This window comes from Benincasa hispida, chromosome 11 (genome assembly GCF_027475165.1).
Source record: "Benincasa hispida cultivar pf3 chromosome 11, pf3_genome.v1.1, whole genome shotgun sequence".
Lineage (NCBI taxonomy): Eukaryota > Viridiplantae > Streptophyta > Magnoliopsida > Cucurbitales > Cucurbitaceae > Benincasa > Benincasa hispida.
Window position 1 is genome coordinate 84031995 of NC_143488.1, and position 27160 is coordinate 84059154.

Here is a 27160-nt window from a genome sequence, read left to right on the forward strand (position 1 = left end):
AGTAGATTGACGAAATTTGACTGTCTTTCAATCAAGGGGTTCAAACAATTGTTCTGAAGGGTGATCCAAGTTTGATCAAGGTTTGCATGAGTCTCAAAAGTATGATGAAATCGTAGATAGACTCAAATAAGGGATTTTTGATAGAGTGTCGAGCAATGGAAGGGGGAGTATCATTGGCTGAATGGTATGGGGTGGATTAAGTATATACTATGGCCGAATCCATACCAGCACTGTTAGCAAAGTCTGAAGATGTTATCGAGTGGCCCGAGGAGTTACCTCTAACAAGGAGTATTGAACATCATATACATTTAAAAAAAAGGTACTGACTTGGTGAACGTTAGGCCATATCGATATGCTTATCACTAAAAGGAAAAAATGGAGAAGTTGGTAGATGAAATGTTGACCTCAGGGGTCATAAGGCCAAGTATCGGTCCATATTCAAGTCTAGTCTTGTTGGTACGCAAGAACGATGGGAGCGGGGGGTTTTATGTTGGATTATAAAGCACTTGATAATGTTACTATTCCGGATAAGTTTCCAATCCCGGTTATTGAAGAGTTATTTGATGAACCGGATGGTGCGAGCATGTTTTCTAAAATCGTCTTGAAGGTTGGGTATCATCAAATAAGGATGCATCTTGGGGACGTGGAGAAGACAACATTTAGAACTTATGAAGGGCATTATGAGTTTTTAGTAATACCATTTGAGTTAAATAATGCACCATCAACTTTTCAAGCATTAATGAACTCCATTTTTAAGCCGTATCTATGAAGATTCGTCATGGTGGACTCAATCTAGAGTCTTTGAAGATTACTCAATTCAGGAGCTCAATCTAAATTGGTTGGCGTTCATCTCCTTTTCAATTTAGAAGCAGATCTCTTTTGTCTTGGCTCTTACCTCTTTGTTGTGAAATTTTTTTGTGTACTTCATAATTCTGGTTTGATGTATGTCTTCAGTTCTGGTTTTAATTCTTCTTTGGTAATAGCTACGGACCATTGGACATTGGATATCTGGATCTATTACTTTGTTTGCTTGTTTCCCCTCTATTGGATATGATGAGGGTGCTATAGGGTGCACCTCCTGATCTGCTAGTTATTATGTATTCTGTAACTTGAGACTTTGTTTCTTTTCATTAATTCAATGAAAAATGCGTTTCCTTTTTTTTTCCTTAAAAAAAAAAATGATATTTTTGGTATATAGCAAAAATCTGGAGGAACACTTGAAGCATTTAGAGTTGGTGCTATCTGCGCTTCGGGAACATTAGTTATATGTCAAGCGAAACAAGTGCCAATTTGCTTGAGATAGGGTGGAATATCTGGGACATTTAATTTTAGGACAATGTGTGGAGGCAGATCCTGAGAAGATCCGTGCAATGTTGGAGTGGCCCGTTCCTACTAATATCAGAGAAATTAGGGGATTTTTGGATTTGACTAGTTACTGTAGGCGGTTTGACCAGAATTATGGAAGTGTTGCAGCTCCATTGAGTTCGTTATTAAAAGGGGGTGTTTTTGTGTGGTTCGAAGAAGCTCATGAAGCATTTGAGAAGTTGAAACAAGCTATGGTCACTTTGCCAGTGTTGGCATTACTTGATTTTAACAACCCTTTGAGATTGAGACAGATGCTTCAGGATATGGGATAGGGGCTGTCTTAGTACAACAGAGAAGGCCGATTGCCTACTTTAGCCATACGTTGTCCACGAGGGACCGTGCTAAGCCGGTATATCAAAGGGAACTTATGGTTGTAGTTATGGCAGTTCGACATTGGAGGCCCTATCTTTTGCGAAGGAGATTTATGGTGAAAACTGATAAGTGATCGCTGAAGTTTCTGTTAGAACAACGGGTTATCCAACCACAACATCAAAAGTGGATTGCCAAGTTATTGGGATACGACTTTGAAGTGGTTTATCGACTGGGCCTTGAAAACAAAGCAGCTGATGCGTTATCCAGGGTACCTCCTATAGTGCGTCTAGCTCACTTATCAGCTCCTACGTTGTTGGAAGTTCAAGTCATTAAAGAAGAGGTTGAGAAAGATACGAAGTTGATGGAAATCGTTGCTAAGCTGGAAGAAGTTGCTGACAGCGTCCCTAAGTTTTCTTTGCAGCACGACATTTTGAAGTATAAGGGTCAGTTGGTATTATCTAAAACCTCTGCCTATTACCTACAATGTTGCATACATACCATGAATCGGTGTTTGGTGGACATTCTGGCTATTTGAGGACTTATAAGAGGTTGACAGGGGAGTTGTACTGGGAGGGAATGAAAGGGGATGTGAAGAAATATGTGGAAGAATGTGTTGTGTTTGAACGGAATAAGTCGTTGGCTTTGTCCCCAACCGGATTATTTGATGCCTTTAGAAATTCAAGATTGAACCTATGACCCCTTAGTTCTATGGCCTTTTTATTTTTATGTTCCCACTACCACTAGACCAACTAATAATGCTTTATATCCATTTAATAGTATAGATAGGTGGTTGCCAAGTATGGACTAAAATTGAATTTGAAGTAGCCCGGTAAGTTTATCTACGTTGAACTCAAAGTTTGATATTTATTTTTTCAACAAGTTAATGTATTTAGAGATGAAAATATTTGCATCTTAATATCATTTCTAATATTTATTGCATGAGAAACCAAATTATATTGATGTTGGAGTTTGCAAATTGATGTATTTAAACACATCAAGAAACTAGAACATCCTGTCGAGTGTGATGCTTTCGATCATGACGATGACAGCCCTTTCCTGTTGTTTGTGAATGTTTCCTTTCCTAATGCATATTTGTGATTACGTTTAGCTTTGCTGTGTTGCAAATTGATATTCATGTTACTCGTGTTTGGATGTTCAGAAGGTCTTATATTTGGGCTGTGGAAAACATCTTTAATAAAAACAAATTCTATATTATATTATTAGGATGCCATTGGATGCTTGGCTTCTATCACGGACTCCAGGACAACCAAAAAGGTTTTTATGTCACTTCTTGAAAGGTTTCAGTTTCTAAATACTAAGGGTGAGTTTGAGGAGCCAGGAGCCAATGCTGATGAGAATGCTGAAGGAAATACTGGGACAAGAGAGATTGATCTTCAAAGGTAAACCTATGATTTTTAGGACGTTGTTGGTTGAAATTAAATAAAGTTCAAGATGTGTTGAAAATATCAATTAGCTTTTGCAATTTATCATTTTTTTAGGCTTTCGAATTCGAGCCTTGGGATAAATTTGAAGAATCACGATATATATTGAAATGCATTTTTTATTGCCATGTTAATGGCAACAAGCGCTTGCTTGCATGAAGGTGTTTTTTTTTTTTTTAAAAAAAAATTGATAACTAGGAGATGAAGCTTAGCTCCGCTATGCCCGGGCCCCTATCCCCAAGGCCTGAACCCGATAGTCATCAATAGAAGGTTCGAATTGGGGACTTCTAGGCTCTAAGCCAGTATGACCAATGTCCCCAAGCCCAAACAATATTTTAAAGACAACTATTTTTCTTTGAAAAAACTGAACGATCTATGCAACACTTTTCAGCATAACAACATTCAAAAACAGATGCTGTAAGTGTCCTCCTTATCTGCCAAACAAAGTGGACAAATATGAGGAGATAGGCAGTGAAACGGTAATTTCTTTTGCATGACTGAGGAGCAGTTCAATTTACCAGCTAACATGATCCAAACCGTGATGTTCACATGATGTGGGCTTTTGGATTTCCAAAGGGCTTTCTCCAAGTGTTTATCAGTTGGTGATGCCAAGGACAAGTGGTTAACTAGAGATTTAACCGAGAAGACTATTTATTTCTAATGACCAAAGCCTTCTGTTCGGAGCAATTGATGTTTTGTTTTTGTCAGAAATGATGCCAACAAGGTTCTGAACATCAGCTATGTCTGCCTCTTTCAACAGTCTGCAAAAGAAGATGGACCATGAAAAGGAAGAACGGTCCCAATGATCTGATACTGAGCTTTTAGGATTAAGGGCAACCCTAAACAGTCTCGGGAACCATGTTTTCAAGGGGATTTTGTCAATCCATGGATCTAACCAAAAAGCAATTCTGCTGCCATTCCCAAGTTTTAACACTGCCAGATCTTCAATTTTCAGCCAAGATGTTGAGATGCTTATCCATTGGCTACGATGGCTGGAGCATAAGTATAACATAGGGGTGAAAAAACGGGGCTTGAGTGAAATGAGGTCATATGCGTGTATGAATAAAATATGAACTTGAAGAATAAGATTGAGAAAATGTGGGATTGATTATTATAGAAAGACAAGCTTTAATTAGAAAGAGAGAGAATACAATATCATAGAAGCATACAACAAAATCACATTGCAAACACTTGAAATTTACAGCCCGCCATGACTAAATAGGTTCTCATCCCCATTTTCCCATTGTTAGACTTATTGCCCTATGTACGTTCTTCTTTTGTCTTGTTAGTGTTGAAACATAGAATATTTGCCCTAGGGGCATTTTTGTCTTATCATGTGTTCCCTAGGGTTTCATCTTTTCTATTTAAATTGTAGCCTCTGGACATTACTTTGTAACACATTATTATAATAAAAGTTCTCTGCATCGTGGTTTTTTCTCCCTGTACTAGGATTTTCCACGTAACAAATGTGTGCCATTTTCTCTTTTCTTTACTTTTTCATCATGGTATCAGAGCAAGATGAAACCCTGGCCACAATTGAGGAAAACCCAACAAGAGAATTGCAAGGGCCATCTGGCACCACAAACACAGAAATCGAAGTTGTCGTTAAAACAACCATGGAACGATATTTTCAGATGATGATGCCCCAATTTCAAGAGATGATTGGATCAGCCATTGACAAGCCGCACGGATCAAGCTTCGGGTCGCACAGGTCTGCTGATTCCAGCCCTAGTCAGCCGCACGAACAAATCGGATCGCACGGGTCAGCCGCCTATGGAGATGATCGGAAAAATCAGCAGATCTTGGTCGAGTCCGAGCTGCACGTGTCGACCCTTGCCGCTGGTGTTGAAGCCCAGCCAGATGCTCGCATTGTTCTAGCCGCACGCGAAGCCCAGCCGCTGGTGCTCGAAGTCCAGCCGTCCGCGAAGTCTAAGCCGCACGTGAAGTTCTACCTTTCGATTTTTGATGTCCAGCCGCCTGCGAAGATGATACCCGATGTCCAGCCGACCTTCGATTTCCGATTCCGAAGTCCCAGCCGAACCCAGATTTCTGATTTCCATCGTCGTTCCACTCGGGTCAGCCGTCGGATGATACCTAATACCCATGGGTCGGATGGTACCCAATTGCGTGATACCCATTGGTCGGATGCCCATCATTCATTCTTCCATGATGTCCAGCCGCACGAGATGAACGGAGTCAAACAACAAGCTTTGATGTCCAGATGTGATACCCAGTTGCGTGAGACAGTGCTGATCCCAGCCACGAGCTTCGATCTCTCAAGCCATGTTCTCAAGCCGTCGTCACATATGGCTGCCGGAATCGCTCGCAATTCCTTCCAATCGAGCGGTTCTAATCCTTTCTAGCCAAGCGGATCTAACTATGTTAAGAACAGTTGGCCCAGTTGCAGTCTCAGATTAAATAGTAGAATGAGTCAATACAGCAACAGATGGCTAGTCTTGGAGAGGCGCTTGGAACTACGCCAAATGGCCATAATTATTCAGAAAGCCCAGTAACCTCTTTCCTTAATTTATCTGCAGCTCAATTATTTTATGGGAATCCTGCTAGTTGTATTGTAGGAGAGAAATTAAATGGCCATAATTATTTTTCGTGGTCCCAATCTGTGAGAATGGCTCTCGAGGGTCGTCATAAGTTTGGGTATTTGACTGGCGAAATACCAAAACCTAGACAAGGCGACCCTCAGGAACGCGTATGGAAAGGAGAGGACTCTCTACTCCGATTTATGTTAATAAGGAGTATGGAACCCTAGATTGGAATGCCCCTGCTGTATGCTGCTAATGCAATGGATATTTGGCAGGCCGTGAAAAATTTGTACTCCTCACGACAAAATGGAGCTCGTCTATATGCGCTCCGTAAACAAGTCCATGAATGTAAACAGGGGACCATGGATGTCACCGCTTATTTCAATAAGCTGTCTGTGATCTGGCAAGAAATGGATTTATGTCGAGAATTGAATTGGAGCTGTCCATGTGGAGGAGTTTTGTACTATCAGTCCGAAGAGACAGACCGGGTCTATGATTTCTTGGCAGGGCTTAACCCGAAATTTGATGCTGTGTGAAGTTGAATTCTGGGAACTCATCCAGTTCCCTCCTTGATGGAAGCATGTTCTGAAATCCGTCTTGAGGAAGATAGGTTTAATGCCATGAATAACCCAGTAACTAAATCAATAGATTCCGCCGCGTTTAAAATGTCAGGTATTGACAAACAAAATGGAAAGGTTCCTCCGGTCTGTAAACATTGTAAGAAACCCTGGCACACTAAGGAGCAATGCTGGAAGCTTCATGGTCGTCCTCCAAATGGTAAAAGACGACAATCAGGGCATGGACGTGCTTTAGCAAGTGAATCTACAGCTGGTCATCAACCACAGAAGCAGGAGACGAATCAGAACGGCTCTAGTACAGTGTGTGTCAGTGCCATCGCACAATCAGATACACATCACTCTTGTGGCCTTGTTAGTATAAATGGTAGAAAACCATGGATTCTAGACTCAGGAGCTATGGACCATCTAACTGGCACGTCCGACCAATTCTTGTCTTATTACCCGAGTGCTGGGAATGAGAGGATCAGGATCGTTGATGGATCCTTCGCCCCTGTGACCGGGAAAGGCCGTTCACCCTTTGAGGGTTTTACCCTCCAAGACGTTCTACATATGCCTAAAATTTCCTATAATTTTCTATCTGTCAGTAAGATTACTAGAGATTTGAAATGTCGTGTTATCTTCTCACCCGATGCTGCTATTTTTTAGGATCTGAACTCGGAGATGACTATTGGCACTGCCGGGCATGATGAGGGGCTCTATTTCCTTATTGAAGATACCTCCTCTAGGATTTGTGATAGGATTAGTTTATTGTCTTCCTGTTTTTCCAATTCTGAGACAGATTATATGTTATGGCACTTTCGTCTCGGTCATCCGAGCTTTCATTATATGAAATATTTATTTCATCATCTATTTCATAATATTAATGTTTCTAACTTGAAATGTGATGTGTGTGTCCAAGCTAAACAACCTCGCGAATCGTTCAAACCCTAACCTTATAAACCTTCGAAACCCTTTACTCTTTTTCATAGTGATGCGTGGGGTCCATCTCTGGTTACAACCACTACTAGTAAACAGTGGTTTGTAACATTCATAGACGACCACACTAGGTTGACCTGGGTCTTCCTCTTTACTGACAAGTCCAAAGTCACCTCTGTTTTTCAGCAGTTTTACAATTCTATAGAAATCCAGTTCAACTCAAGAATCACTATTCTTCGGGAGTGATAATGGTCGGAAATTCTTTCATAATAACCTCGGGGAATTCCTTGCCTCTAAAGAAATAATCCATCAAAATTCATGTGCTTATACCCCACAAGAAAATGGCGTGATTGAACGGAAAAACCGTCACCTAATTGAAGTTGCTCGATCACTCATGCTATCCACATCCCTTTTGTCATATCTTTGGGGGCGATGCTGTCTTGACAGCAGCTCACTTAATAAACCAAATGCCTTCTCGGGTCTTAAAGTTCTAAACCCCTTTTGACTATCTCAAAGAGTCATATCCTGATAACCGCCTTACCTCAGATGTTCCACATCGTGTGTTCGGGTGTGTTGTGTTTGTCCATACCCATGGTCCTAATTGAACCAAATTTACCCCTCGAGCTCAGAAGTGTGTTTTTGTGGGATACCCTCTTCATCAACGCGGGTACACATGTTACCATCCTTCTTCCCGCAAGTACTCTGTCTCCATGGATGTCACCTTCTTCGAAGACCGTCCTTTCTTCCCCCTTAGTCCTCTTCCGGGGGAGAGTATAAGTGAAGAGTCCAACTGAGGTCTAAGTCCTTGCCTGCCAGACATTCCTGAGCCCATTCCCGACACAAGTCTCAATGCTCCTATTCTTCCTACCAAGCAAGTCCCATAGATCACGTATTATAGGAGGAATCTTAGAAAGAAAATAGTGCCGTCCATCACTTCTCTGGCTCCAGTACATGAGTCAGAATGAGTGATAGTTCCAGGTATGAAGCCTTCTAGTCCTAATAATGATAACATATGTGGTGATAATACTTGTGTTGAAAGTAGTGTAAGCAGAGACAATACCGAGAATGTGACTAATGTGGATATTGATCACCATAATAGTACTGACATTAACAGTGATAGTACTGAGAATGTGGCTGGTACGGATGAAGGCAGTAATGAACCCCAGGTTCAGACTGAAAATGTTGAAGAAGATACAGATGAGACAAAGCAGGATACTGAGTATGATGATGAGAACTCAGAAGATCAGAAAGACCTAGATAAGACAAAACTAGATACTAAGTGTGACGAGAAGTCCGAAGAACAGAAAGATTATGATGCCTCTCTTGACATCCCTATTGCTTTAAGGAAAGGAACGAGGTCTTGTACCAAGTACCCAATGCAGAGTTATATGTCTTATAGTAACCTGTCTCCGGCGTTCAAAACGTTAACTACTAGCCTCAATACTATTTCGATACCGAGCAACATATATGCAGCTATGGAAATTCCTGAGTGGAGAGCCGCTGTTATAGAAGAAATGAAAGCTCTTGAGAAGAACGACACATGGGAACAGGTCACTCTTCCTGAGGGACACAAGACAGTTGGGTGCAAATGGGTGTTTACTGTTAAGTATAGAACTGATGGTACAATCGACCGGTACAAGGCACGGTTGGTGGCCGAGGTTTCACTCAGACCTTTGGGATAGATTACTCAGAGACTTTCTCTCCAGTAGTAAAGTTAAACACAGTTCGTGTGCTCCTCTCGGTTGCAGTTAATAAAAATTGGCCTTTGCACCAGTTTGATGTGAAGAATGCTTTCCTTAATGGCGAATTAGAAGAAGAAGTTTACATGAGTCTGCCTCCAGGATTTGAAAAATAGTTCAGTCGCAAAGTTTGTAAACTGAAGAAGTCTTTATATGGGTTGAAGCAGTCTCCAAGGGCCTGGTTTACCAGATTTACTACATTTGTAAAATTACAAGGATACAGTCAGGGACATTCAGACCACACCTTGTTCACAAAGAAATCTGAGTCTGGGAAAATGGCAGTTCTAATCGTATATGTTGATGACATTGTAATCTCGGGGGATGATGCTTCAGAAATAGACAGATTGAAGAAAAGAATGGCTGAAGAATTTGAGATCAAGGATCTTGGAAGGTTAAGGTATTTTCTCGGAATGGAGGTGGCCCGATCGAAGGAAGGCATCTCTGTCTCTCAACAAAAGTATACACTAGATTTACTTAAAGAGACAGGTATGACAGGATGTAAACCTGTTGATACTCCTATGGAAGCAAATACTAAGCTGAGTGATCTGAGTAGTAGTGCACCAATTAACAAAGAGTGGTATTAGCGTTTGGTCGGGAAACTCATTTATCTCTCCCATACGAGACCAGATATTGCGCTGTAGTAAGTGTGGTTAACCAATTTATGCAGTCTCCTTATGAAGAACATATGAAGGCAGTGGAACGAATTTTGAGATATTTAAAGGCTTCTCCAGGCAGGGGATTAATGTTTAGAAAGTCAGATAGATGATGCATCGAGGCCTACACAGATGCTGATTGGGCAAGTTCAGTAGTCGACAAAAAGTCAACATTGGGCTACTGTACGTTCGTTTGGGGTAACCTTGTTACATGGAGGAGTAAAAAACAAGGGGTGGTTGCCAGAAGTAGTGCCGAATCTGAATACAGGGCCATGAGCCTTGGGATATGCGAAGAAATATGGTTGGAAAAGGTCCTAATTGATCTTAACCAAAGTCATGATGGGCCAATGAAACTCTATTGTGATAACAAGGCTGCTATAAGCATTGCAAACAACCCTGTTCAGAATGACAGAACGAAGCATGTAGAGATTGACAGACATTTTATCAAAGAAAGGCTCGACAATGGAAATATTTGCATTCCCTATGTTCCTTCCAGTCAACAGATTAATGTACTCACAAAAGGACTATCACGAAAACTCTTTGACTCATGTGTTAGCAAGTTGGGTCTCGTTGATATCTACGCTCCAACTTGAGGGGGAGTGTTGAAAAATAGAATATTTGCCCTAGGGACATTTTTGTCTTATCATGTGGTCTCTAGGGTTTCATCTTTTCTATTTAAACTGTAGTCTCTGGGCATTACTTTGTAACACATTATTATAATAAAAGTTCTCTGCATTGTGGTTTTTTTCTCCCTGTACTAGGGTTTTCCACGTAACAAGTGTGTGCCATTTTCTCTTTTCTTTACTTTTTCATCAGTTAGGCTAATGTCTTATGAGGAGAACCAACAACTTATTATTTAATTTCTTCTTTTGTTTACTCAATTTAACCACCCCTAAGGGGTGTCCACATTTGCAAGGGTTTGAGGTTTCTAGGTCATACCAACTTAAAGGTCCCAAATTCAAACCTTCGGGTGAGCCTAATACCAAAAACCCTTGATGTCTCTGGGGTCCGAGCCTTTTATGGGGTTTTGGAGGGAAAGAAACAATTAAATTTTAGAGGGCATGAGAGATCGTGAGACTGAGGTGTGGTCTTTTGTTAGAATTCACACTACTTATTTGCCCTCTATTTGTAAAGGTTTTTCTAATTACCCTTTCGGTCTTATTTTGCTTGATTTAAGCCCTTTATAGGTTAGCACAACTCTCTTTTTATTTATTTATTTTTTTAGTTCCCCCTTTTTTTGATAATAAACAAATTGCATTAATTCTCCTTGTTTTCTTTCCTATGATTAAATATTAAATAAATAGAAAAAAGGAAATGCTTGTACTCTCCTTCGTTTGGTGTGCAAGTCTTGTTTTTCTGTTACATCTTCTCTTCTGCCTTTTAGGATTTGATGTCACTGAAATTCAACTTCACACTTGTTTCTAGTTTCAATCCTTCTTTCTTCACGCTCTTCTTCTTCTTTTTTATTTTAGTTTTTTATTCTTTTACGGGTTTGAGAGATCTTTGAGTGATGTTTGGTCCTTGTTAGATTCCATGTTTCTTGTGGGCTTCTGTATGGCTAAGCCTTTTTTGTAATTTTTGGGGCTTATTTTGATTGGTTGGAGGTCTTTCTGTAGGTTTCTCCTTTTGTGGGCCTTTTTTTGTGCCATTGCATTATTTCTTTTTCTTTCAATAAAAGCCTAGTTTGTTTGTTTGTTTTTTTTTTTTTTTTTTTTTTTTTAAATTTTTTAAAAAAATCTTATTATCTATTATTTATTTATTGAAGTGCATCTCACTTTGGCAAAATATTATTAATTAAAATATCTTTTTTGGTAGATGTGTAATGTTGGAGCTAGCTTCAGCTATCATCAAGGGAGCTGATGAGGATCTAATTGATCTAATCTATAAATTTGTTAAGTTTTCTTTTCAGGTATCTTTTCTTTTCTTTTTTTAACTTGAAGCACCAAATACTTAGTGATTTTTATAACAAGATTGATTGAGTTTAATCTTTTAGCTGTTGAATTATTATTAATAATGAAAGTTTAGATGCTTCTGTCAGAGTATTAAATTAATTTATAATAGTTATTAAATTTGGACTTAGGATGATAGTGAATACATGAATCATCAAACTTCCAATTCTCGTCGTACAAGTCCAACTTTTAATATAGTTTTCTTTCAGATAAAAGGTTCAATTTTTCATAAAGGATGATAAACATAATACTAATGATCCTAAGATGAATGAGCTGACGGGAACATGTCATATCCTCCTACTTGTCAAAGCCAGAGATTTCAGAAGGATTTTCCAATTGGCTGTAACAAAAGGAATATAAGATCTTACTCAATTTACTGCACCTGGCTATTTTTTAATGAGAAGGAATGACAAATTAGAAAATTAGGCTTTTTCTTACACTATGATAACTTATTATTTATTTCGAATATTTCATATGTTAAGTTTGTTTATTTATTTATTTAAATTGATTGTTTCCAAATTTTTGTTTTTAGGGATCTTATGGGTTGAGCCATCATGAAGTGTATCAAACTCTGAGCAGAATTTTGGAGGTTAGGCACACGATGCTACTTGAATATTCAACTTAGGATAAGTCATGGAATCAATTCGTAGTCCTTGCTTTGTAAATCAGTTTTTCCGTACATGAAGTGTGCTGCTATTTGCAGTTAAGAGCACCAACTAAATGATAGTTTGAAATTAATAGGCCGTTAACATCTTAATCCAACCAGCACTTACTAAAATTGAACTATGCAAATTGCTTTGTGCATGAAGCCCATTTCTATTGGCACACCTCTAAAAATTCTCACTACCGATATCAACTCTGGGTCCTTAATAATGCCTAGCAACTCCACAATTAGCTAAATGCCATTCATGAAGCTGTAAATTGATCGACTAATATGGTAACCGAACTGACTACTCGATATGTAAGATACAATATATCCTTTTTTTTGAAAAGGAAACCAAACTTTTTATTAATGCATAAAAAGAAAGTACAAGAGTTGTGTACTTGAAAGAGAACGATACATAACTCGGGATCAAGAGACGCATCCGGGTATCTCGACTAGGTTGACACCTCCTTAGCGCCCTCATCACATCCACAATAACTCAAACACATCGGTATGAAAAGATCTTACAAAAAGACTGAATACAAAGAAGAGGGTGAAACCTCCTTCGAATAACGTAATACAAAGTAAGTGAAAAACAGGAACATAAATCTAAGCTACTTGAATCCTGTTGGTTGGAGAGGAAGGACCCTTCCCTTTAAAAATCTATCAATCCGGATGGATGAAAGCTTGCCAATTTAGACAGATGTCTTGGAGAGAGTATGCTGCAAAATATTTAGAAAGAGAGCACCATTGTGAAGCATTTAGTTTAGCAACCTCATAACGGGTGAACCAAGGATGTTCTTTATCTTGGAAGACTCTTTGATTTCTTTCAAACCATATTTCAACTAGCAAGGCTTTTACTGCATTGATCCAAATCAGATTTGAGGTTTTCTTGAGGATAGGACCTATAAGAATCTGCTGCATATTGCTTCTAAAAATGTTGTTGAATGACCAACTCATGTTGAAAGTTTTAAAAAGGGCTCTCCAACAGTTTCTGGCATAAAGACAGTCAAAGAACAAGTGTTGAAGCTCTTCTCCTTCTGATTTACATAAGACACACTGATTGGGGGAAAGAAAATGGGAAGGCAACTTGTGTTGCAATACTGAAGAGCAGTTTAGGGCTCCAAAAAGCATGATCCATACTGTAATGTTCACTCTTCGAGGGCTATTGGATTTCCATAGGGCTTTTTGTAGGCAGATGTCAAGAGGTGAGTCCAAAGCGAGATGGTTAGTTAATGATTTTACCTTGAATGATCCATTGGCTTCTAAGGACCAAGTACGAGAGTCGGAGCTGTTTGAAGGCTCCTTGTTGGACACCAAGGAGAGCAGATTCTGAAAATCTGAAATTTCATCTTCTTTTAAGAGTCTTCTGAAGAATAAAGACCAAGAATGAGTTTGAGAATTCCAATGATTCAAAACAGATCCATTTTGGTTGGAAGCAATTCCGAACAAGGAAGGAAAACTGTTTTTAAGGGGAGTTTTATCAATCCAGGGGTCATGCCAGAAAGCAATTCTGCTGCCATTTCCTAGATTGAAGACTGCCAATGATTCTACTTTCAACCATGTTTGTGAGATGCTGACCCAAGGACTACGAAGATTGCAAAGTGTCTTCCCAGAAGTGTGCCAATCAAAACTTACTCTTATCAACTTGTCTCCAAAGAGAGGAGTTCTCTTGCATAAAGCGCCATCCCCATTTGGCTAGAAGAGCCAAGTTTCTTCTCTTTAAACCTCCTAGAGCCAGACCACCATCTTCTATCTTTTTAGAGACAATTCCTCATTTTACCAAATGATTTAGTTTCCCTCCTTTATGTCCTTCCCAAAAGAAGTTTCTCATAATTCTTTCTATATAAGAAATTACCTTTTCTAACATCAAGAAGGAAGACATATAATAAATTGGTAGATTAGAGAGAACTGAATTGCATAAAGTTGCCCTACCACCTCTTGAAAGGTTATACCTTCTCCATTCGTCTAGTTTACTCTGAAGTTTATCAATAACCGACTGCCAAAAGTCCATTCTTTTTGGATATCCACCCAAGGGAAGACCTAGATACAAAAAAGGGAGCTACAAACAACCTAATCTTGAGGCTACGGCTTCTTGCTTGGATTCTTAAATGTTGATTCCACAAATGGCCGATTTTTCCCAATTTATTTTTTGACTGGAGCACCACTCGAATAGTGCAAGAGTTTTTCGAAGAGTCTCTAACATTCTATCATCATATCTACAAAATAAAGGGTGTCATCTGCAAATTGAAGAATGGAGATATGGATGTTATCTTTTCCTACCACAAAACCTTCAAACGAGTCTTTTTCATAAATTCTGTTAACCAGGGAGGTTAGGACTTCACTGACTAAGAGGAAAAGAAAGGGAGAGAGTGGGTCTCCTTGTCTAATTCCTCTTGTGGCCATAATTCTTCCCCTAGGTCTTCCATTGATGAATATAGGAAATTTAGGATTGGATATGCAACCCATAATCCAAGAAATCCATTTTGGGTGGAAGTTTTTTTTTTCATGGAGAACTTTTTCAAGAAACTCCCAATCAACTCTATCAAAAGCTTTTTCCAAGTTTTAGTATCCACCCTTGTTTCTTCTTGACTCTATACTCGTCCACAACCTTGTTTGCTATTAGAATCGGGTCAAGGATTTGCCTTCCTTCTATGAAAACACTTTGTGTTGGACTTATTAGACTTGGCATGAGAATTTTGAATCGTGCTGCAAATACCTTAGGTACTATCTTGTAAACAATAGTGGATAAGCTAATGGGTCGGAAATTTTTAACCAAGACTGCTTCCTCCTTCTTTTGAATTAAGAAAATGAAATTTTCCTTGATACATGAGTTGAGCTTACCGTTGTGATAAAAATCCTCGAAGACTTCCATAATCCCATCTTTCAACAAATTCCAGAAATGGAGAATAAATTCTATAGTGAACCCATCTGGCCCTGGAGCCTTGTTCTTCCCCAATGCTTTGATTGTAGATTTGATCTCTGATATGCTGAATCTTACGATCAGTTGAGTGTTGGCTTCAACTGAGACTCTTGGCCAATCTAGATTCAAAGGGATTAAGCGAGAACCCGTGCATTTTGTGTAAAGATTGGAAAAGAAATCCAATATGATTATTTCTATTTCTCTGAAAGATTTAGTTGGAATCCCTTGCTTATTGAATAATTCAGCAATAAGACTTTTCCTTTTTTTAGCTGCAAGGAAACGGTGAAAGAAATTAGTGTTTTCATCCCCCAGAAGTAACCAATTCAGCTTACTTTTTTGAATGAGGTATCTTTCCTCTGTTTGGTAAAGAGATAAAAGGTCAGCCTTCAAAGATACTCTCACATCTTCTTCTGTTGAGAAGTTCTCAAAACTTTCGGCTTGGAGGTCTTTTTTCCTGATTTCTTTCAGCAGAGATTCTTCTTTAATTTTTTGGCTTTTCTCATGCTGTACCAGCCGCTTTTTTACATTCTGTTTCACACTTCTTAGTCTGGTATAAAGAGCGAATCCAGCCCAACCTTGCTGCCCCCCTATCATCAAAGCTCTTTCAATCACCCGACAACATTCCTTATTTTTTAGCCAACTGTTACAGAATCTAAATGGAGAGGGTCCCCATTCAAAAGCACCAGCTTCAAATAATAGAGGGAAGTGGTCTGAAATAGTTTGAACTTGCCTTGACACTCTTGAGTCTTCAAAGATTTCATCCCAATTGTGAGAAATAAAGAATCTGTCGATGAGGGATCTTGACGTCACCACTCCTTCTCTTGACCAAGAGAATCTTCCATTGGACATGTGTATTTCAAGTAGATTTGGACATCTTCCATTGGACATGTGTATTCCATTGGACATGTGAATTTATTGAAACTTTTGATTTCCCTTGATGCTCTCCCCATTGGAAATCTCTCGTCTTCGTCGGATGCAATTGAAATCCCCTCCAAGGCACGATGGAGCATCACAAAGTTCTATTATGGAAGATAATTCAGACCATAAGCTGTCTCTTTCTCTATAACAATTTGGACCGTACTCATTTGTTATCCAGACGCCTTTCTATAGATTGTTTGACATTTTAAGGTCAAGGAGTATGTTGCTTTAGATATCTCTGAAACTGAGATTTTACCTTCATCCCACATGGACAAAATGCCTACTGCCCTACCCGAAGCCTCCACATAAGCCCAACCTATCTCTTTAGAGCTCCCTAAGCTTTTTATAAAGGATAGATCAAAGTTGTCTCTTTTTGTTTCTTGGAGTAGTACTATATCAGGATTTATTTTTTTTAGGAGTCTTTTGATTGCCAACCTTTTAGTTCTATCACTAAGCCCTCTAATGTTCCATGAAATGATCTTCATTAGGTGCTTCAAAAAAACTGTGATTCCAGACAAATGATGGATAATCTCTGTTTAACCTAGAGTAATTTCACAATCTTCTATCAAAGAGTTGAACTCCTGAGGTATGCAAGTCTTGTTAATAGGGAGTGAGAACAGAGCTTTCTTCCTTTCTAACCCCTGATCTTCCTCAACTTGGAATAGGAGCTTTAGAGCCGCCTCACTGTCAACTATTTCTTCTGCTATTTTATGGTCAATTTCCTGAATATCTTTTTCGAGTTCTTCACTGCTTACACTTGCAATTGACATTTATTCGAAGTCATGTGTGAGACTCTTTGGAGTGACGGATTCATGAAATGAAGGTCCTTGCAAAAGAGAGACATTTGGATCTGAATCTTTGAAAGATGAATGATTAAGGGGAGGCCAATTAAAAGTATGAGAGACTTGACCTTTTTGAATTGCTTATTGGGAGCTGAAGCCTTATGCAATAGTCCTCGAGTAAGTCGGAGTTTGTAAAAGAAGACCACGACTTGATGTGGGATTTATGTCTTCGCACAAAATGAGGTTTGAAGAGATGCGTACATCTCTCACTAATCGAAGAAGACCCATAATCCTTATTTTCCACAGGTTTCTAAAGAGGCGTGGATGAAGTTGGGATGACAGGGGATGAAATATGTTTCAGTGACTTTTCCCCTGCTGTAACAGAGATAATAATGTCCGATTCTTCAATTTGAGGAGAGAGAAACTCCTGGTTAATAATTACTGAGGGGGAGCCTTTTTTTAAAAAACTTTTTCCACGTAAACAAGGGGGAAATATTGAGCAGACCAACCGAGTTTTTCTCTTTCCTCAATAATTGCAACTTTTTGCATTCCTCTAAAGAATCCTCACCAACCGGCTGATTAATAAGTTCCTTCTGCCGCGAATTGAGGGGGGATCTTTCAACTTCCACTGACACACTCGTGCCAACCTGTGGAGGGAGATGTTTCATATTCCTTTGCATTTGTAAAGATGACTTTTCGCATTCTTCTGAGGTATTCAAACTAGCCTGTGATCCTTGGTGTGTTTCTTCGCATTCTTCTGTTTCTTTCATGCAGGCTAAAGGAAATTGATGCTTCGTGTTCCTCTGATCTTGATCGGAAGAACTTTTCAGAGATGCATATGGATTCCTTGAGTATTTCGGCTTGGAGTCTGAGGAAAGAAGAAAAGATCAATCTGGTCCTAACTCTTCTATAACTGCCCCTTCATCTTTCATGGCTTAGTGGAGACGACTTAAATCAATTGGATTGGAATATTGATTAAGATGAAAATCACCTTTAATTTTTTTGGGAGACTCATCACAATTTATATCACCAAAATTCAAAAAGATATTTCCATGATTTTCATCTTTAATTTCGATGGTTGCGGGCATGAATCCACAAACATTCCTTCTTACTTTTATTTTTGCTTCAGTACAATTGATGAGATTAAGAGTGTCACCTACTATACTTTCAAGACCTCCAAAGTATGCTCCAATTGCTTCAAACGTGGCTCTACACCAATAATCCAATGGAAGATTGTTTATTGAAATCCATCCTCCAAATCCTTTCATAACTGTAGGTCTGCCATGTTTTTCTTTGCTCCATCTTTCAGATCCTCTAAATTTCCTTGATTTAATTTGACTAAGGCTTTGTCTTTAAACAGTGGATTGAGAATGACAGACGTATGAAAGGCTTGATTCAAAATTTTTTCTATCTCCTTCCATTCATTGAATGCAAATAGCTTCGATATGTTCCATAACTTGTTAGTGTCTTCTTTGTAAACTTCCTGGTTCTTCTGTACCTAAAAAGCTTTCTTGGGTTGCTTTATCACCGAGTCTGAGTTAGGCTGGGTGATGGTTTCTCTTCCTTTCACTATATCCATGAAACTTGTTCTAAAATAACTTTGTCTCATGGAACGACTTTTAACCCATCGGTGTTGTATACTCTGTTTTTTGACATCTGAAGCAAGGGTTGTAGGTTGGGAAGCTTCTGAAAAAGGCACGGGAGATAGGGGATCCTTGAGGCAACCGCTGACCATATCACTGAATTCTTGCCAACTGGACGTTCCATCACCATAAGGGATATGGATATTTTTTCTTCCTCCCGTCCAGGGCCAGACTGTGCATTCCACAAACCAACCTTTGTTATCACGGAATTTTGAGAGGCGGATGACACATTGATCGATTCTTTCCTTTAGAGGGAAAAATTCAAATGTTGGACCATTCAGTAACTTTTTCAGGCTTCCATCTAACCATTGTATCATTGACGTTGAGAATATAATCTTTTGCCCTTTTTCCATATCTTCTATGCAAAATCCCTTGCACGCTCTCCACATATAGAAGAAGTGGTCTCCAATGTTGCAACTTTTCACCTCCATGAGTTCTGAGATAGGTAGCGGTCGGGATGGCACCGGAGAAATGGAGGAGTTGGGGAGGAAAGGACTAGTCTGACTGGCTGGAGAAGTTTCAGCAGGAGCGGTGGAGGAGGAGGTTAGGATCGGTGAAGGAAGAGGTTAGGAGAGGGGAGAGGAGAGAAGGAAGAGGAATTTTTCAACTAGAGGCCTATTTTGGAATTCCTTTGTAAGATACAATATATCTAATTACACTTCATTGGTTTCCTATGGAATCTAGAAAATCTTCCACATTATATCTGCCATCAAATACTAGAATTGTCCTTTACCCAAATTCAGATTGATTACTCAATTCTTGTCCTTATTGCTCTTTCTCCACACAATCAGAAAATTTCTCTGCCATCTTTGAATTGGAAGTTACTATCTTTGATGTCAATCCTTTCTTCAATTGTATACTGTCACTTGGTTTTTTAAACCGTGTTTTTTTTTTAAGATTGAACAAAAAAACTTAGGATATGTAGTAACCTGTTTTTGGCAGTGTATATATATATATAAGTAAATCAATCAATAGTCTTCGTCCTATTGAAAGTGAAGGATCAATTATAAATAATATGAATAAAAACATTCCTAGTCATAGTGATAGTTACAATTCTAGTTACGGTACTATTGATGATTTGGTCGGCATTTGGAATTTCGTATCTAATGACACTTTTTTAGATAGCTATAGTAATAGCAACAGTTATACCATATATTTGGATATTGAAAATCAATTTTTTGAGATCGACAATGATCCTTCTTTTGTAAGTGAACTTGAATTTTTTTTTTTATAGTTTTTGGAACTCTACTTATCAAAATAACGTTTCTAAGAGTGATGATTTCCACTATGATCTTACATGTACGATATATATATATATTGGAGATGAAAACTAAGCTTTTCATTGATATAATGAAAATGAAGTACAAAGTACAGTATATAGAATTAGGAGGTGCACCCGGACATCTCAACTAGGTTGACACCCTCTTAGTACCCTCATCATCTCCAAAGAAGTCCCAAAAACAAAATACAAAAACAAGGGCTAACAATCCTGTTGGATAAAAGAACTCCAATTTAAACTTATGTCCTACACAGAGTAGTCTTCAAAATGTTTAGATGGGGAACCCCATGGGGAAGCATTAAGCCTTGCTGTCTCGAAGCGATCCTTCCAGTAAGTTGCTTTATTGTGAAATACTCTTTGATTTCTCTCTGTTATAGTTCTATTGTTAGGGTTTTCTATTATTTTAAATATTTTGTTATATTTTCCTTTTCTGTGCTTTCCTTCTTTGGTCACTCTTAGGAACACTCAGAGAATATATGCTGAAGAGTCTCACTTGCTGCCATACATAGGGACAAATAGTAGGGGACAAACACTGATTTGTGAGTTTCCTTTGTAAAACCTCCGTGCAGTTCAAAGCTCCAAATATCATTATCCAAAATTGTAATGTTGACTCGACGCGGGCTCTTGGACTTCCCAAATTGCCTTTTCCATACCTCTTTCTAAAGGGGAAGAAGGTTGGAGGTGTTTAACCAATGATTTAACCGAGAATGTGCCATCAGATTCCAATGACCAAGAGTGTTTATCGGTGCTATCTACCACTTTTTTCTTTGATAACATCCCAATAAGATTCTGAAAATCCACCGATTCATCATCTTTTAGGAATCTATGAAAGAAAATTGACCATGAGTGATCCCAATGCTCTGCTACAGAACCTTGCGGCTTTAGAGCAATTTTAAAAAGTTCTGGAAAGAGAATTTTCAAAGGCAGCTTGTCAATCCAAGGATCCAACCACAACCTGATTCTTCTACCATTCCCGAGCTTATAAAGAGCTAAAGCTTCAACTTTAACCCAAGCTCTTGATATGCTGATCCAAGGGGGGCTTCGAAGGCTTAGATTAACCTTGCCTGCGGTGTGCCAATTAAACAGTTCTTGCCCATTTATGCTACTGATAACTTGGTGCCAAAGGGAGTTTACTTCAATAAAATATCTCCAACCCATTTAGCTAGTAATGCCAACCTTTTCGCTTTTAAACCTCCACCCAAACCTCCATCCTTTTGATTCTGAGGGACCATCTCCCATTTAATCAAATGATTAATTTTGCCTCCTTGATGTCCCTCCCAAAAGAAATTTCTCTTCAAACGTTCAATTGAGTTGACTGTTTTTGGCAGTATATGAAAATTTAAGGTTGAACTGTTCAAAATAATGATTAGTAATGTCGATACTAAATTGTCTTTTGAATTTGACCAGTTAACAATTGCTCCACCTCATATTGATTTAAGAAATTTATTTTTCAGGGGTTTAGTTGAGAGTTCTGTAACCTGAATAATAGACGTGCTAAGTTGAGCAAGAGATGATTTTCTTTTAGTTTTGTTTTAAACTACCTCCTGCATTTTTCATTCTAGATTTTTCATATTTTCTTACTCGACTAACATTTTCTCTCATGCGAGATCTCAACTTGAGACTCTTGATAAGGTAGATGTTGCAGGATAATGCTATAAATGTATGCTTGTTCGTCCCTGGTATTGGCATATTGTAACATGGAGCCAACTGCCATTGGCAGTTAAGCATACCAACTCAATGACAATTTGAGATTAACAGACTACTGACAATGACAACCGTGTAACCTCTTACTAAACCATAAGATTACAAGTTACTCTGTTAGAAGCTGTTACTGTACACTTTGAGTGATGATAAAAATAAACATCCAGCTTTGCTTCATATATCCAGTGTCGGTTGTCATGAATACTAGTTGATTTGTCTCTCCATATTCTACTAATAAACTCTATGCTACAACTATATTTAAGTCTAATCGCTCATGAAATGATGCAGGAACATGCTTGGGTTGCTTCTTCTAGATTTCCTGACCTGGTAGATATGTTAATTGATCTGCAATCTCCTGCTGAAACTTCATCTCAAAGAAGTCGGTTTGCTTGCTTCCACATTCTTCTGGTTCATTCATTGAAGGTCCAAAATTTTGAATTTTTTTTTTTTTTGCATTTTTTTCCTTTTAAATTATGTTTTTTGTTTCTTAAGTTTGTTGATGTTTTCTTCGGTTTTTGGGTTCTTTGTTGTGGGTTAGCTTTGTTGTTGGTTTGTTTATTTGTTTTGTTCGAGGTTGTTAGTTGTAATTCATTTTTGACCTTTTTTTTTTCTTTTCCCCTCTTTTCTCCCTTCGGTGGTTGTTTCCTTTAACATTTTGCATCCTCTCGTCTATCAATAAAAAATTGTTTCTTGTTAATTAAAAAAAAGAAGATAACTCGAAATATCTAAGAGGATAAGGTTCCATATATACATAGAGAATTTGTACCTGGGTTCCAATAATTGTGAATAGGACAAACTTTGTAGCAATTACCTTCTCCAGAGGGCTTTTTTCCGTGATGATAGTGCCATATGCACTTTGCCAATAAGCTTTTGGTCTTCTCTTTAATTCCATAGATCTCTAAACCTCCCTTTTTCAGTGAGTATTTAACAGTTTAAGGATTGACTGAAGCCGATTTAACAAGATGACTACCTTTTTTTTCCCCTTTGTTTCCTTTCCATAAGAAATTCTGTACAGTTTCTCAGTTGATGCAAACCACATTGGACGAAATGTGGAGATAAATGATAAATAGGTAGCTTTCCCGAATTAGCTTGAATAAGGTTGAGCCTACCTCTTTAAGAAATGTGTGATGATCCTCATGAAAGAAGTCACGTTTCCACCTTTTCCACAGTAGGATCCCAAAAAGTTGAATATCTAGGCTTACTATTTAAGGGTAGCTGATGGAAATGTGTTATGGTTCTCACTTAATAAAAGGATTTAAAGCTGATGGTTATGTTTATCCGGAACCTTATCAAAGTTCGTATTTCTTCTTGGTGCCTACTCTCTGAAGAGCGATTCTGTGATTATGATCTTACTCTCCTCATGTGTTAGCCAATTGGGAATCCTTTCTTGAGTTCTTCTTTGATCTTGTAATCCTTTGGATCTGCATGCATATACCTTGACTAATGGAAAATTGCTCACTTTACAATATTTGGTAGTCCAATTTTTTTATGATATTTTATTTAATAATCTAAATAGCTGGGCACAGTTGATGTAAACCCTAGATTTTACATCTTTTCTACCATTAGCTGAAACCCATGTTGGCATTGCTCTGTATATTTGTTGGTCACTTAAAAAACTTGCGAAACATGTAAAACTAAATGATAAAATTATATTGCAATGGAAGAAATTACAATATATCCCAACACATTCTAGAGGGCTGAGAATCCTCTTATAAATTCCTAGTTAGGAAATAACCACAAAATTCTTCACACCTTTCTCCAACCCCTTTCCTTCTAATGGTAGCAAAAAGACCTAATCAACTTACTACTATTTACTAATATGCCCCAACTAATAACCATACTAATATTCTACTAATACTCCTATTATTTCTATAATTATGGGCCTTATAATAATTCGCCCTTCGAAGACACCTTGTCCTTAAGGTGTGCTTACAAAATGCGATCACAAAATTGGGCAATGTTCCTTCTCACACTTTTAAAACATGGAACTCACTACCAGTTCTGTTGAAAGAATTTCTCTCTTTAGCCTTGGAACTCAATTGGACTTGAGTAATTTCACTTGCATGCAGCCCATCGGACAACCCAATACCCCATAGACTTTCATAATCTTCCTTCTCCTCACAAGGCACGTGACCATCAGTAACAACTTTTTGGACCACAACCCAGTTCAGCCTTTGGTCCCATTCACCATTTTCTTTAAAATTAACCATGAGCTTCCGGCCCCTCCAGCCCATATTCCAGCCCCTTGCCATTCTAACAAATGGGCCTCAATGTCATTACTAAATTCAAGCCCACTAAGCCTCTTTCTTCTGTCTTAATGGATCTTCACGTGGTTAATTTTCCATTTTTCCAGCACCTCCCCTCTAGTCCAAAACCCATATTCCCTTGAGAATTCCACTTCCTTACTTAAACTAGGTCGCCCATTTGAAAATAATTGGGCCTTTTTAAGCAAAGCCAGCCCGCTATTTCACTCGGACTTAATGGTGTAACTTTTTCCAGTACATGGCCCCACATCCTGACATTTCATATGGTTTGCATATTTTGTTGTTCTCTTCCTCGAAAATAGCTGCTCCTTCCTTCCACCTTCCCCATTGACGGAAACCCTTTTTTCCTACCATCTTCAGTGTCTTCAGCCTCCTTGCCCATATTTGAAACCTCATGCCAACTGTCCAATCATTTGGTCGTCCTTCTCCGCCGCCCAATAACTCGATTTCCTCTTCTTCTATAGTTCGACAAAAGTTATTCGTTACAATGAGATAATAGAGCACCATGCTTACCTTGAGAAGAATTAGACTTAAGTGCACAAATGACTTTCCATCGCCACATATGGTCGCCAGTAAGTAGGTTATTTTCCGAATCTTTCTTCGCCGACCACTTTGCCTTTTTGCGAAAATTTTCCCTCCCATTCTCGCCCAACCCTACCTGTACTTCTTGATGAAACCTCCATCGTTGGCTATTGATTTCCTGGTTCAATTTTAGTCCAATTACTCCAGGATTAAGGTTATGATTCCATTCCTTTATCACCTAAATGGTTGACACGTGGATTGCACTAGGGTTAGACTTTTCATTTCCCCCCATTTTTGCCAATGCCAATTTCGTTCTCCACTTTCCATCAATATATAATCATGGACCTCCAAATTTTCAAACTCACCTAGCCCATACATACAAATTCAGCCCATAACATTCGGGTCGGCATTCCCTTTCCATTTAAGCGTCTTTCCTATAAGCGATTGACACGTCAGCAGTCCCCATCTTTCATGCGATTGCTCCCTTTCCTCCCTTTGGCCTTCATCACGACTTCTCCCGCCATTAACAATCTGATTCCACTCATCACCGGCCACCTTCCCCTTCATCGTTGGATCTGATCGCCGTTCTCTTTGCTTTTGGATCCAACGTTGTCTTGGCTACCGGTTGGCCTTGAATCCGCCCACACCGTCTTCTTCCGATCTTCGTATGTAGCTCTGCCTCCCCTAGTGGTTTCTTCATCATCTTCATCCACCCATGCCACTGCCTTCGATCGTCATCTTTATCTTTTTTTTCTCCTCTCGTCCCTTGATTCTTGCGGCTTCTGAACCATTTTTTCCATTTTCTTTGCCATCTTAGCCACTGAACTATTAGTTTTTAAAAATTAATTAAATTAATTAATGTTAGATAAAACTGATTAATTAAACCTTTTAATTAATTTTATTAATTTAATATCTAATATTAAATTAATACAACACCAGTTTCACTATATGAATTTAATTTTATATAACTAATATTTAAATCATAATTTAAACATTAATCAATTCTCCAATTTTGTTTAATTTTGATAAAATTAAACATTTCAATGGTATCGAATATAATTAATAGAAACCCTAATTGAATTTGAACATTTCAAATTCCAAACCTTAATTTCAAATCTCATCAAGATTACTAATCCAAATTACGAGCTAGTAGAGGGACCTTATGGACCTACAGATCATGAGCTCCAACAATTTGCAATTAATTGGTTAAACTCTTTAAACCGAATTAATCACTATTCGTTAACTACCAAGACATTCCACTATAGCTCGATAGTTGCACTTTTCTCACTATAGATATATTTCTGTCCATTTTAACCATAATCGATAAGTCAATCGTCGTTCGTATTTACAATTGGGTCAAAGATTACTGTTTTACCCCTGTAAATACATCTTGCTCCTTAAACTCCCATTGATCCTCCATTGAACAATTGATTTATAGTCCAACTTATAAACCATGAACCCTCTCTTTCATGAGAGGGCGGGGCCTCGTTGTTCAAGACAAGGCAACAACGTTTAGGAGAACAATCTATCTGCTAACCCTAAGTCGGGTAGGAGTGAATTCCATATTGCAAAAGTATGTTCCCAGCTATCTATCCGGTCTTATCCACAAAATGGAAGCCTTATTGAGCAGTGCTGTTGGACTACTCTCACCTATACAGATCAAATGATAATCCTGAATAAACAGGAGTTTATAGTTAGCCCAGGATTAAAATCGAGTCACCCTTGGTCATTGTCTCCACATGAATGATTTTTGGATCACATCATTTGTATTAGTATACAAAATGAGCTGCATCCAATAGTGTCACCAGGATGAGGTACCCAATTTCATCCATATACTTATAGACCATTTTTGGCTACATACTAAAACTTGATCCTCTTTTTTGTTGCCACATAAAGTTAATATATTCATGTTATAGCCATGGATTTGTTTATTGGATTTTTATAAAAGAATGCAATATCAATAATAATTTATTGAATAAAATACTCAACAATATTTTTATTGATAAATATAAGGTGTTAACAACATTTACAAACTGCGAGTTTAGGACATTCCCAACATCAATTGCCGTCGATTTCTTCTTTATCTGACTGCCAATTTGCTTTCCCAACCATTTGATTATCGAAAGTTTTTCCCTCGAATGATGCTTCATCCGTTGATCAACTAGTTTTCTCGTCGGTGTTGAACGCTTCCACTTCCACCAATTGCTTCTTTCTGTCCATTTCACTCCTCGTCGTTCATAATGGCCACGGTTAACCAAGTTTCTCTTCTTCTCCGATTTCTCCCGCTTCAATTCAGCATTTTTTGATCTCTTTTTCTCCTTTGCTCTAGAGCTCCTCATCTCCTTCTTTTCTCCTTCTCTCTCATCTACCTTCAGTGTCAATTTCCTCTCAACGAAGCTTGCTGGAACAACCACCCTCAACGTTTCTTGTTTTTCTGGGCTTTTCTTTGTCGATTCTTCTTCCTTTGCTTTGATAGATGCTAGTCTTCTCTCTTCTCTTTCTCTCTCTTTGTTGAGAATCCTTGATCCTTTGTTGCAGTGCTCTCATTTCTCTTTTTATTTCTGAGAGTACTTCATTCCTCTGATTAAGATCCATTACTAAAATTGATGTTTCAGGCTGAACTTTGATACCAATTTGTTACGGTACCTACTACCAAGAGAACTCAAGAACACAAAGAAAAAACAAGAAAACTAAAAGATAGAATTATACTACAATATCATGAAGAAATTACAATATACCACAACACATTTTAGAGGGTTGAGAATCCTCTCCCAAATTCCTAATTAGGAAATCACCACAAAATTCTTCACACCTTCTCCAACCTCTCTCCTATTTGTAGCAAAAGGGCCTAACCAACTTACTAATACTCCTATTATTTCTATAACTAGGGGACATACAAAATCGTCACCGTGGGTTAGCATGGGTCATTTTCATATTTGAGCCATGGTGTCTGCTTTTGGAGGAAGAAGTAAAAAGCCTATGGACTGTTTTA

General features: G+C 38.4%; 1 protein-coding gene across 3 annotated transcripts in view; it reads left to right on the forward strand.

Moving 5' to 3' along the window:
- LOC120091675 (ARM repeat superfamily protein) overlaps positions 1–27160 on the forward strand; it is a 63689-nt gene that overhangs the window by 23814 nt on the left and 12715 nt on the right. For all 3 annotated transcript variants that reach the window (XR_016524552.1, XM_039049781.2, XM_090307168.1), the window contains exons 8-11: positions 2902–3077; positions 11360–11453; positions 12026–12082; positions 21671–21805. Coding sequence is in view for 2 of the 3 variants with exons in the window: in XM_039049781.2 (XP_038905709.2) it covers positions 2902–3077; positions 11360–11453; positions 12026–12082; positions 21671–21805 (462 nt within the window). In the remaining variant the exon portion in view is untranslated. The remainder of the gene's footprint in view (positions 1–2901; positions 3078–11359; positions 11454–12025; positions 12083–21670; positions 21806–27160) is intronic.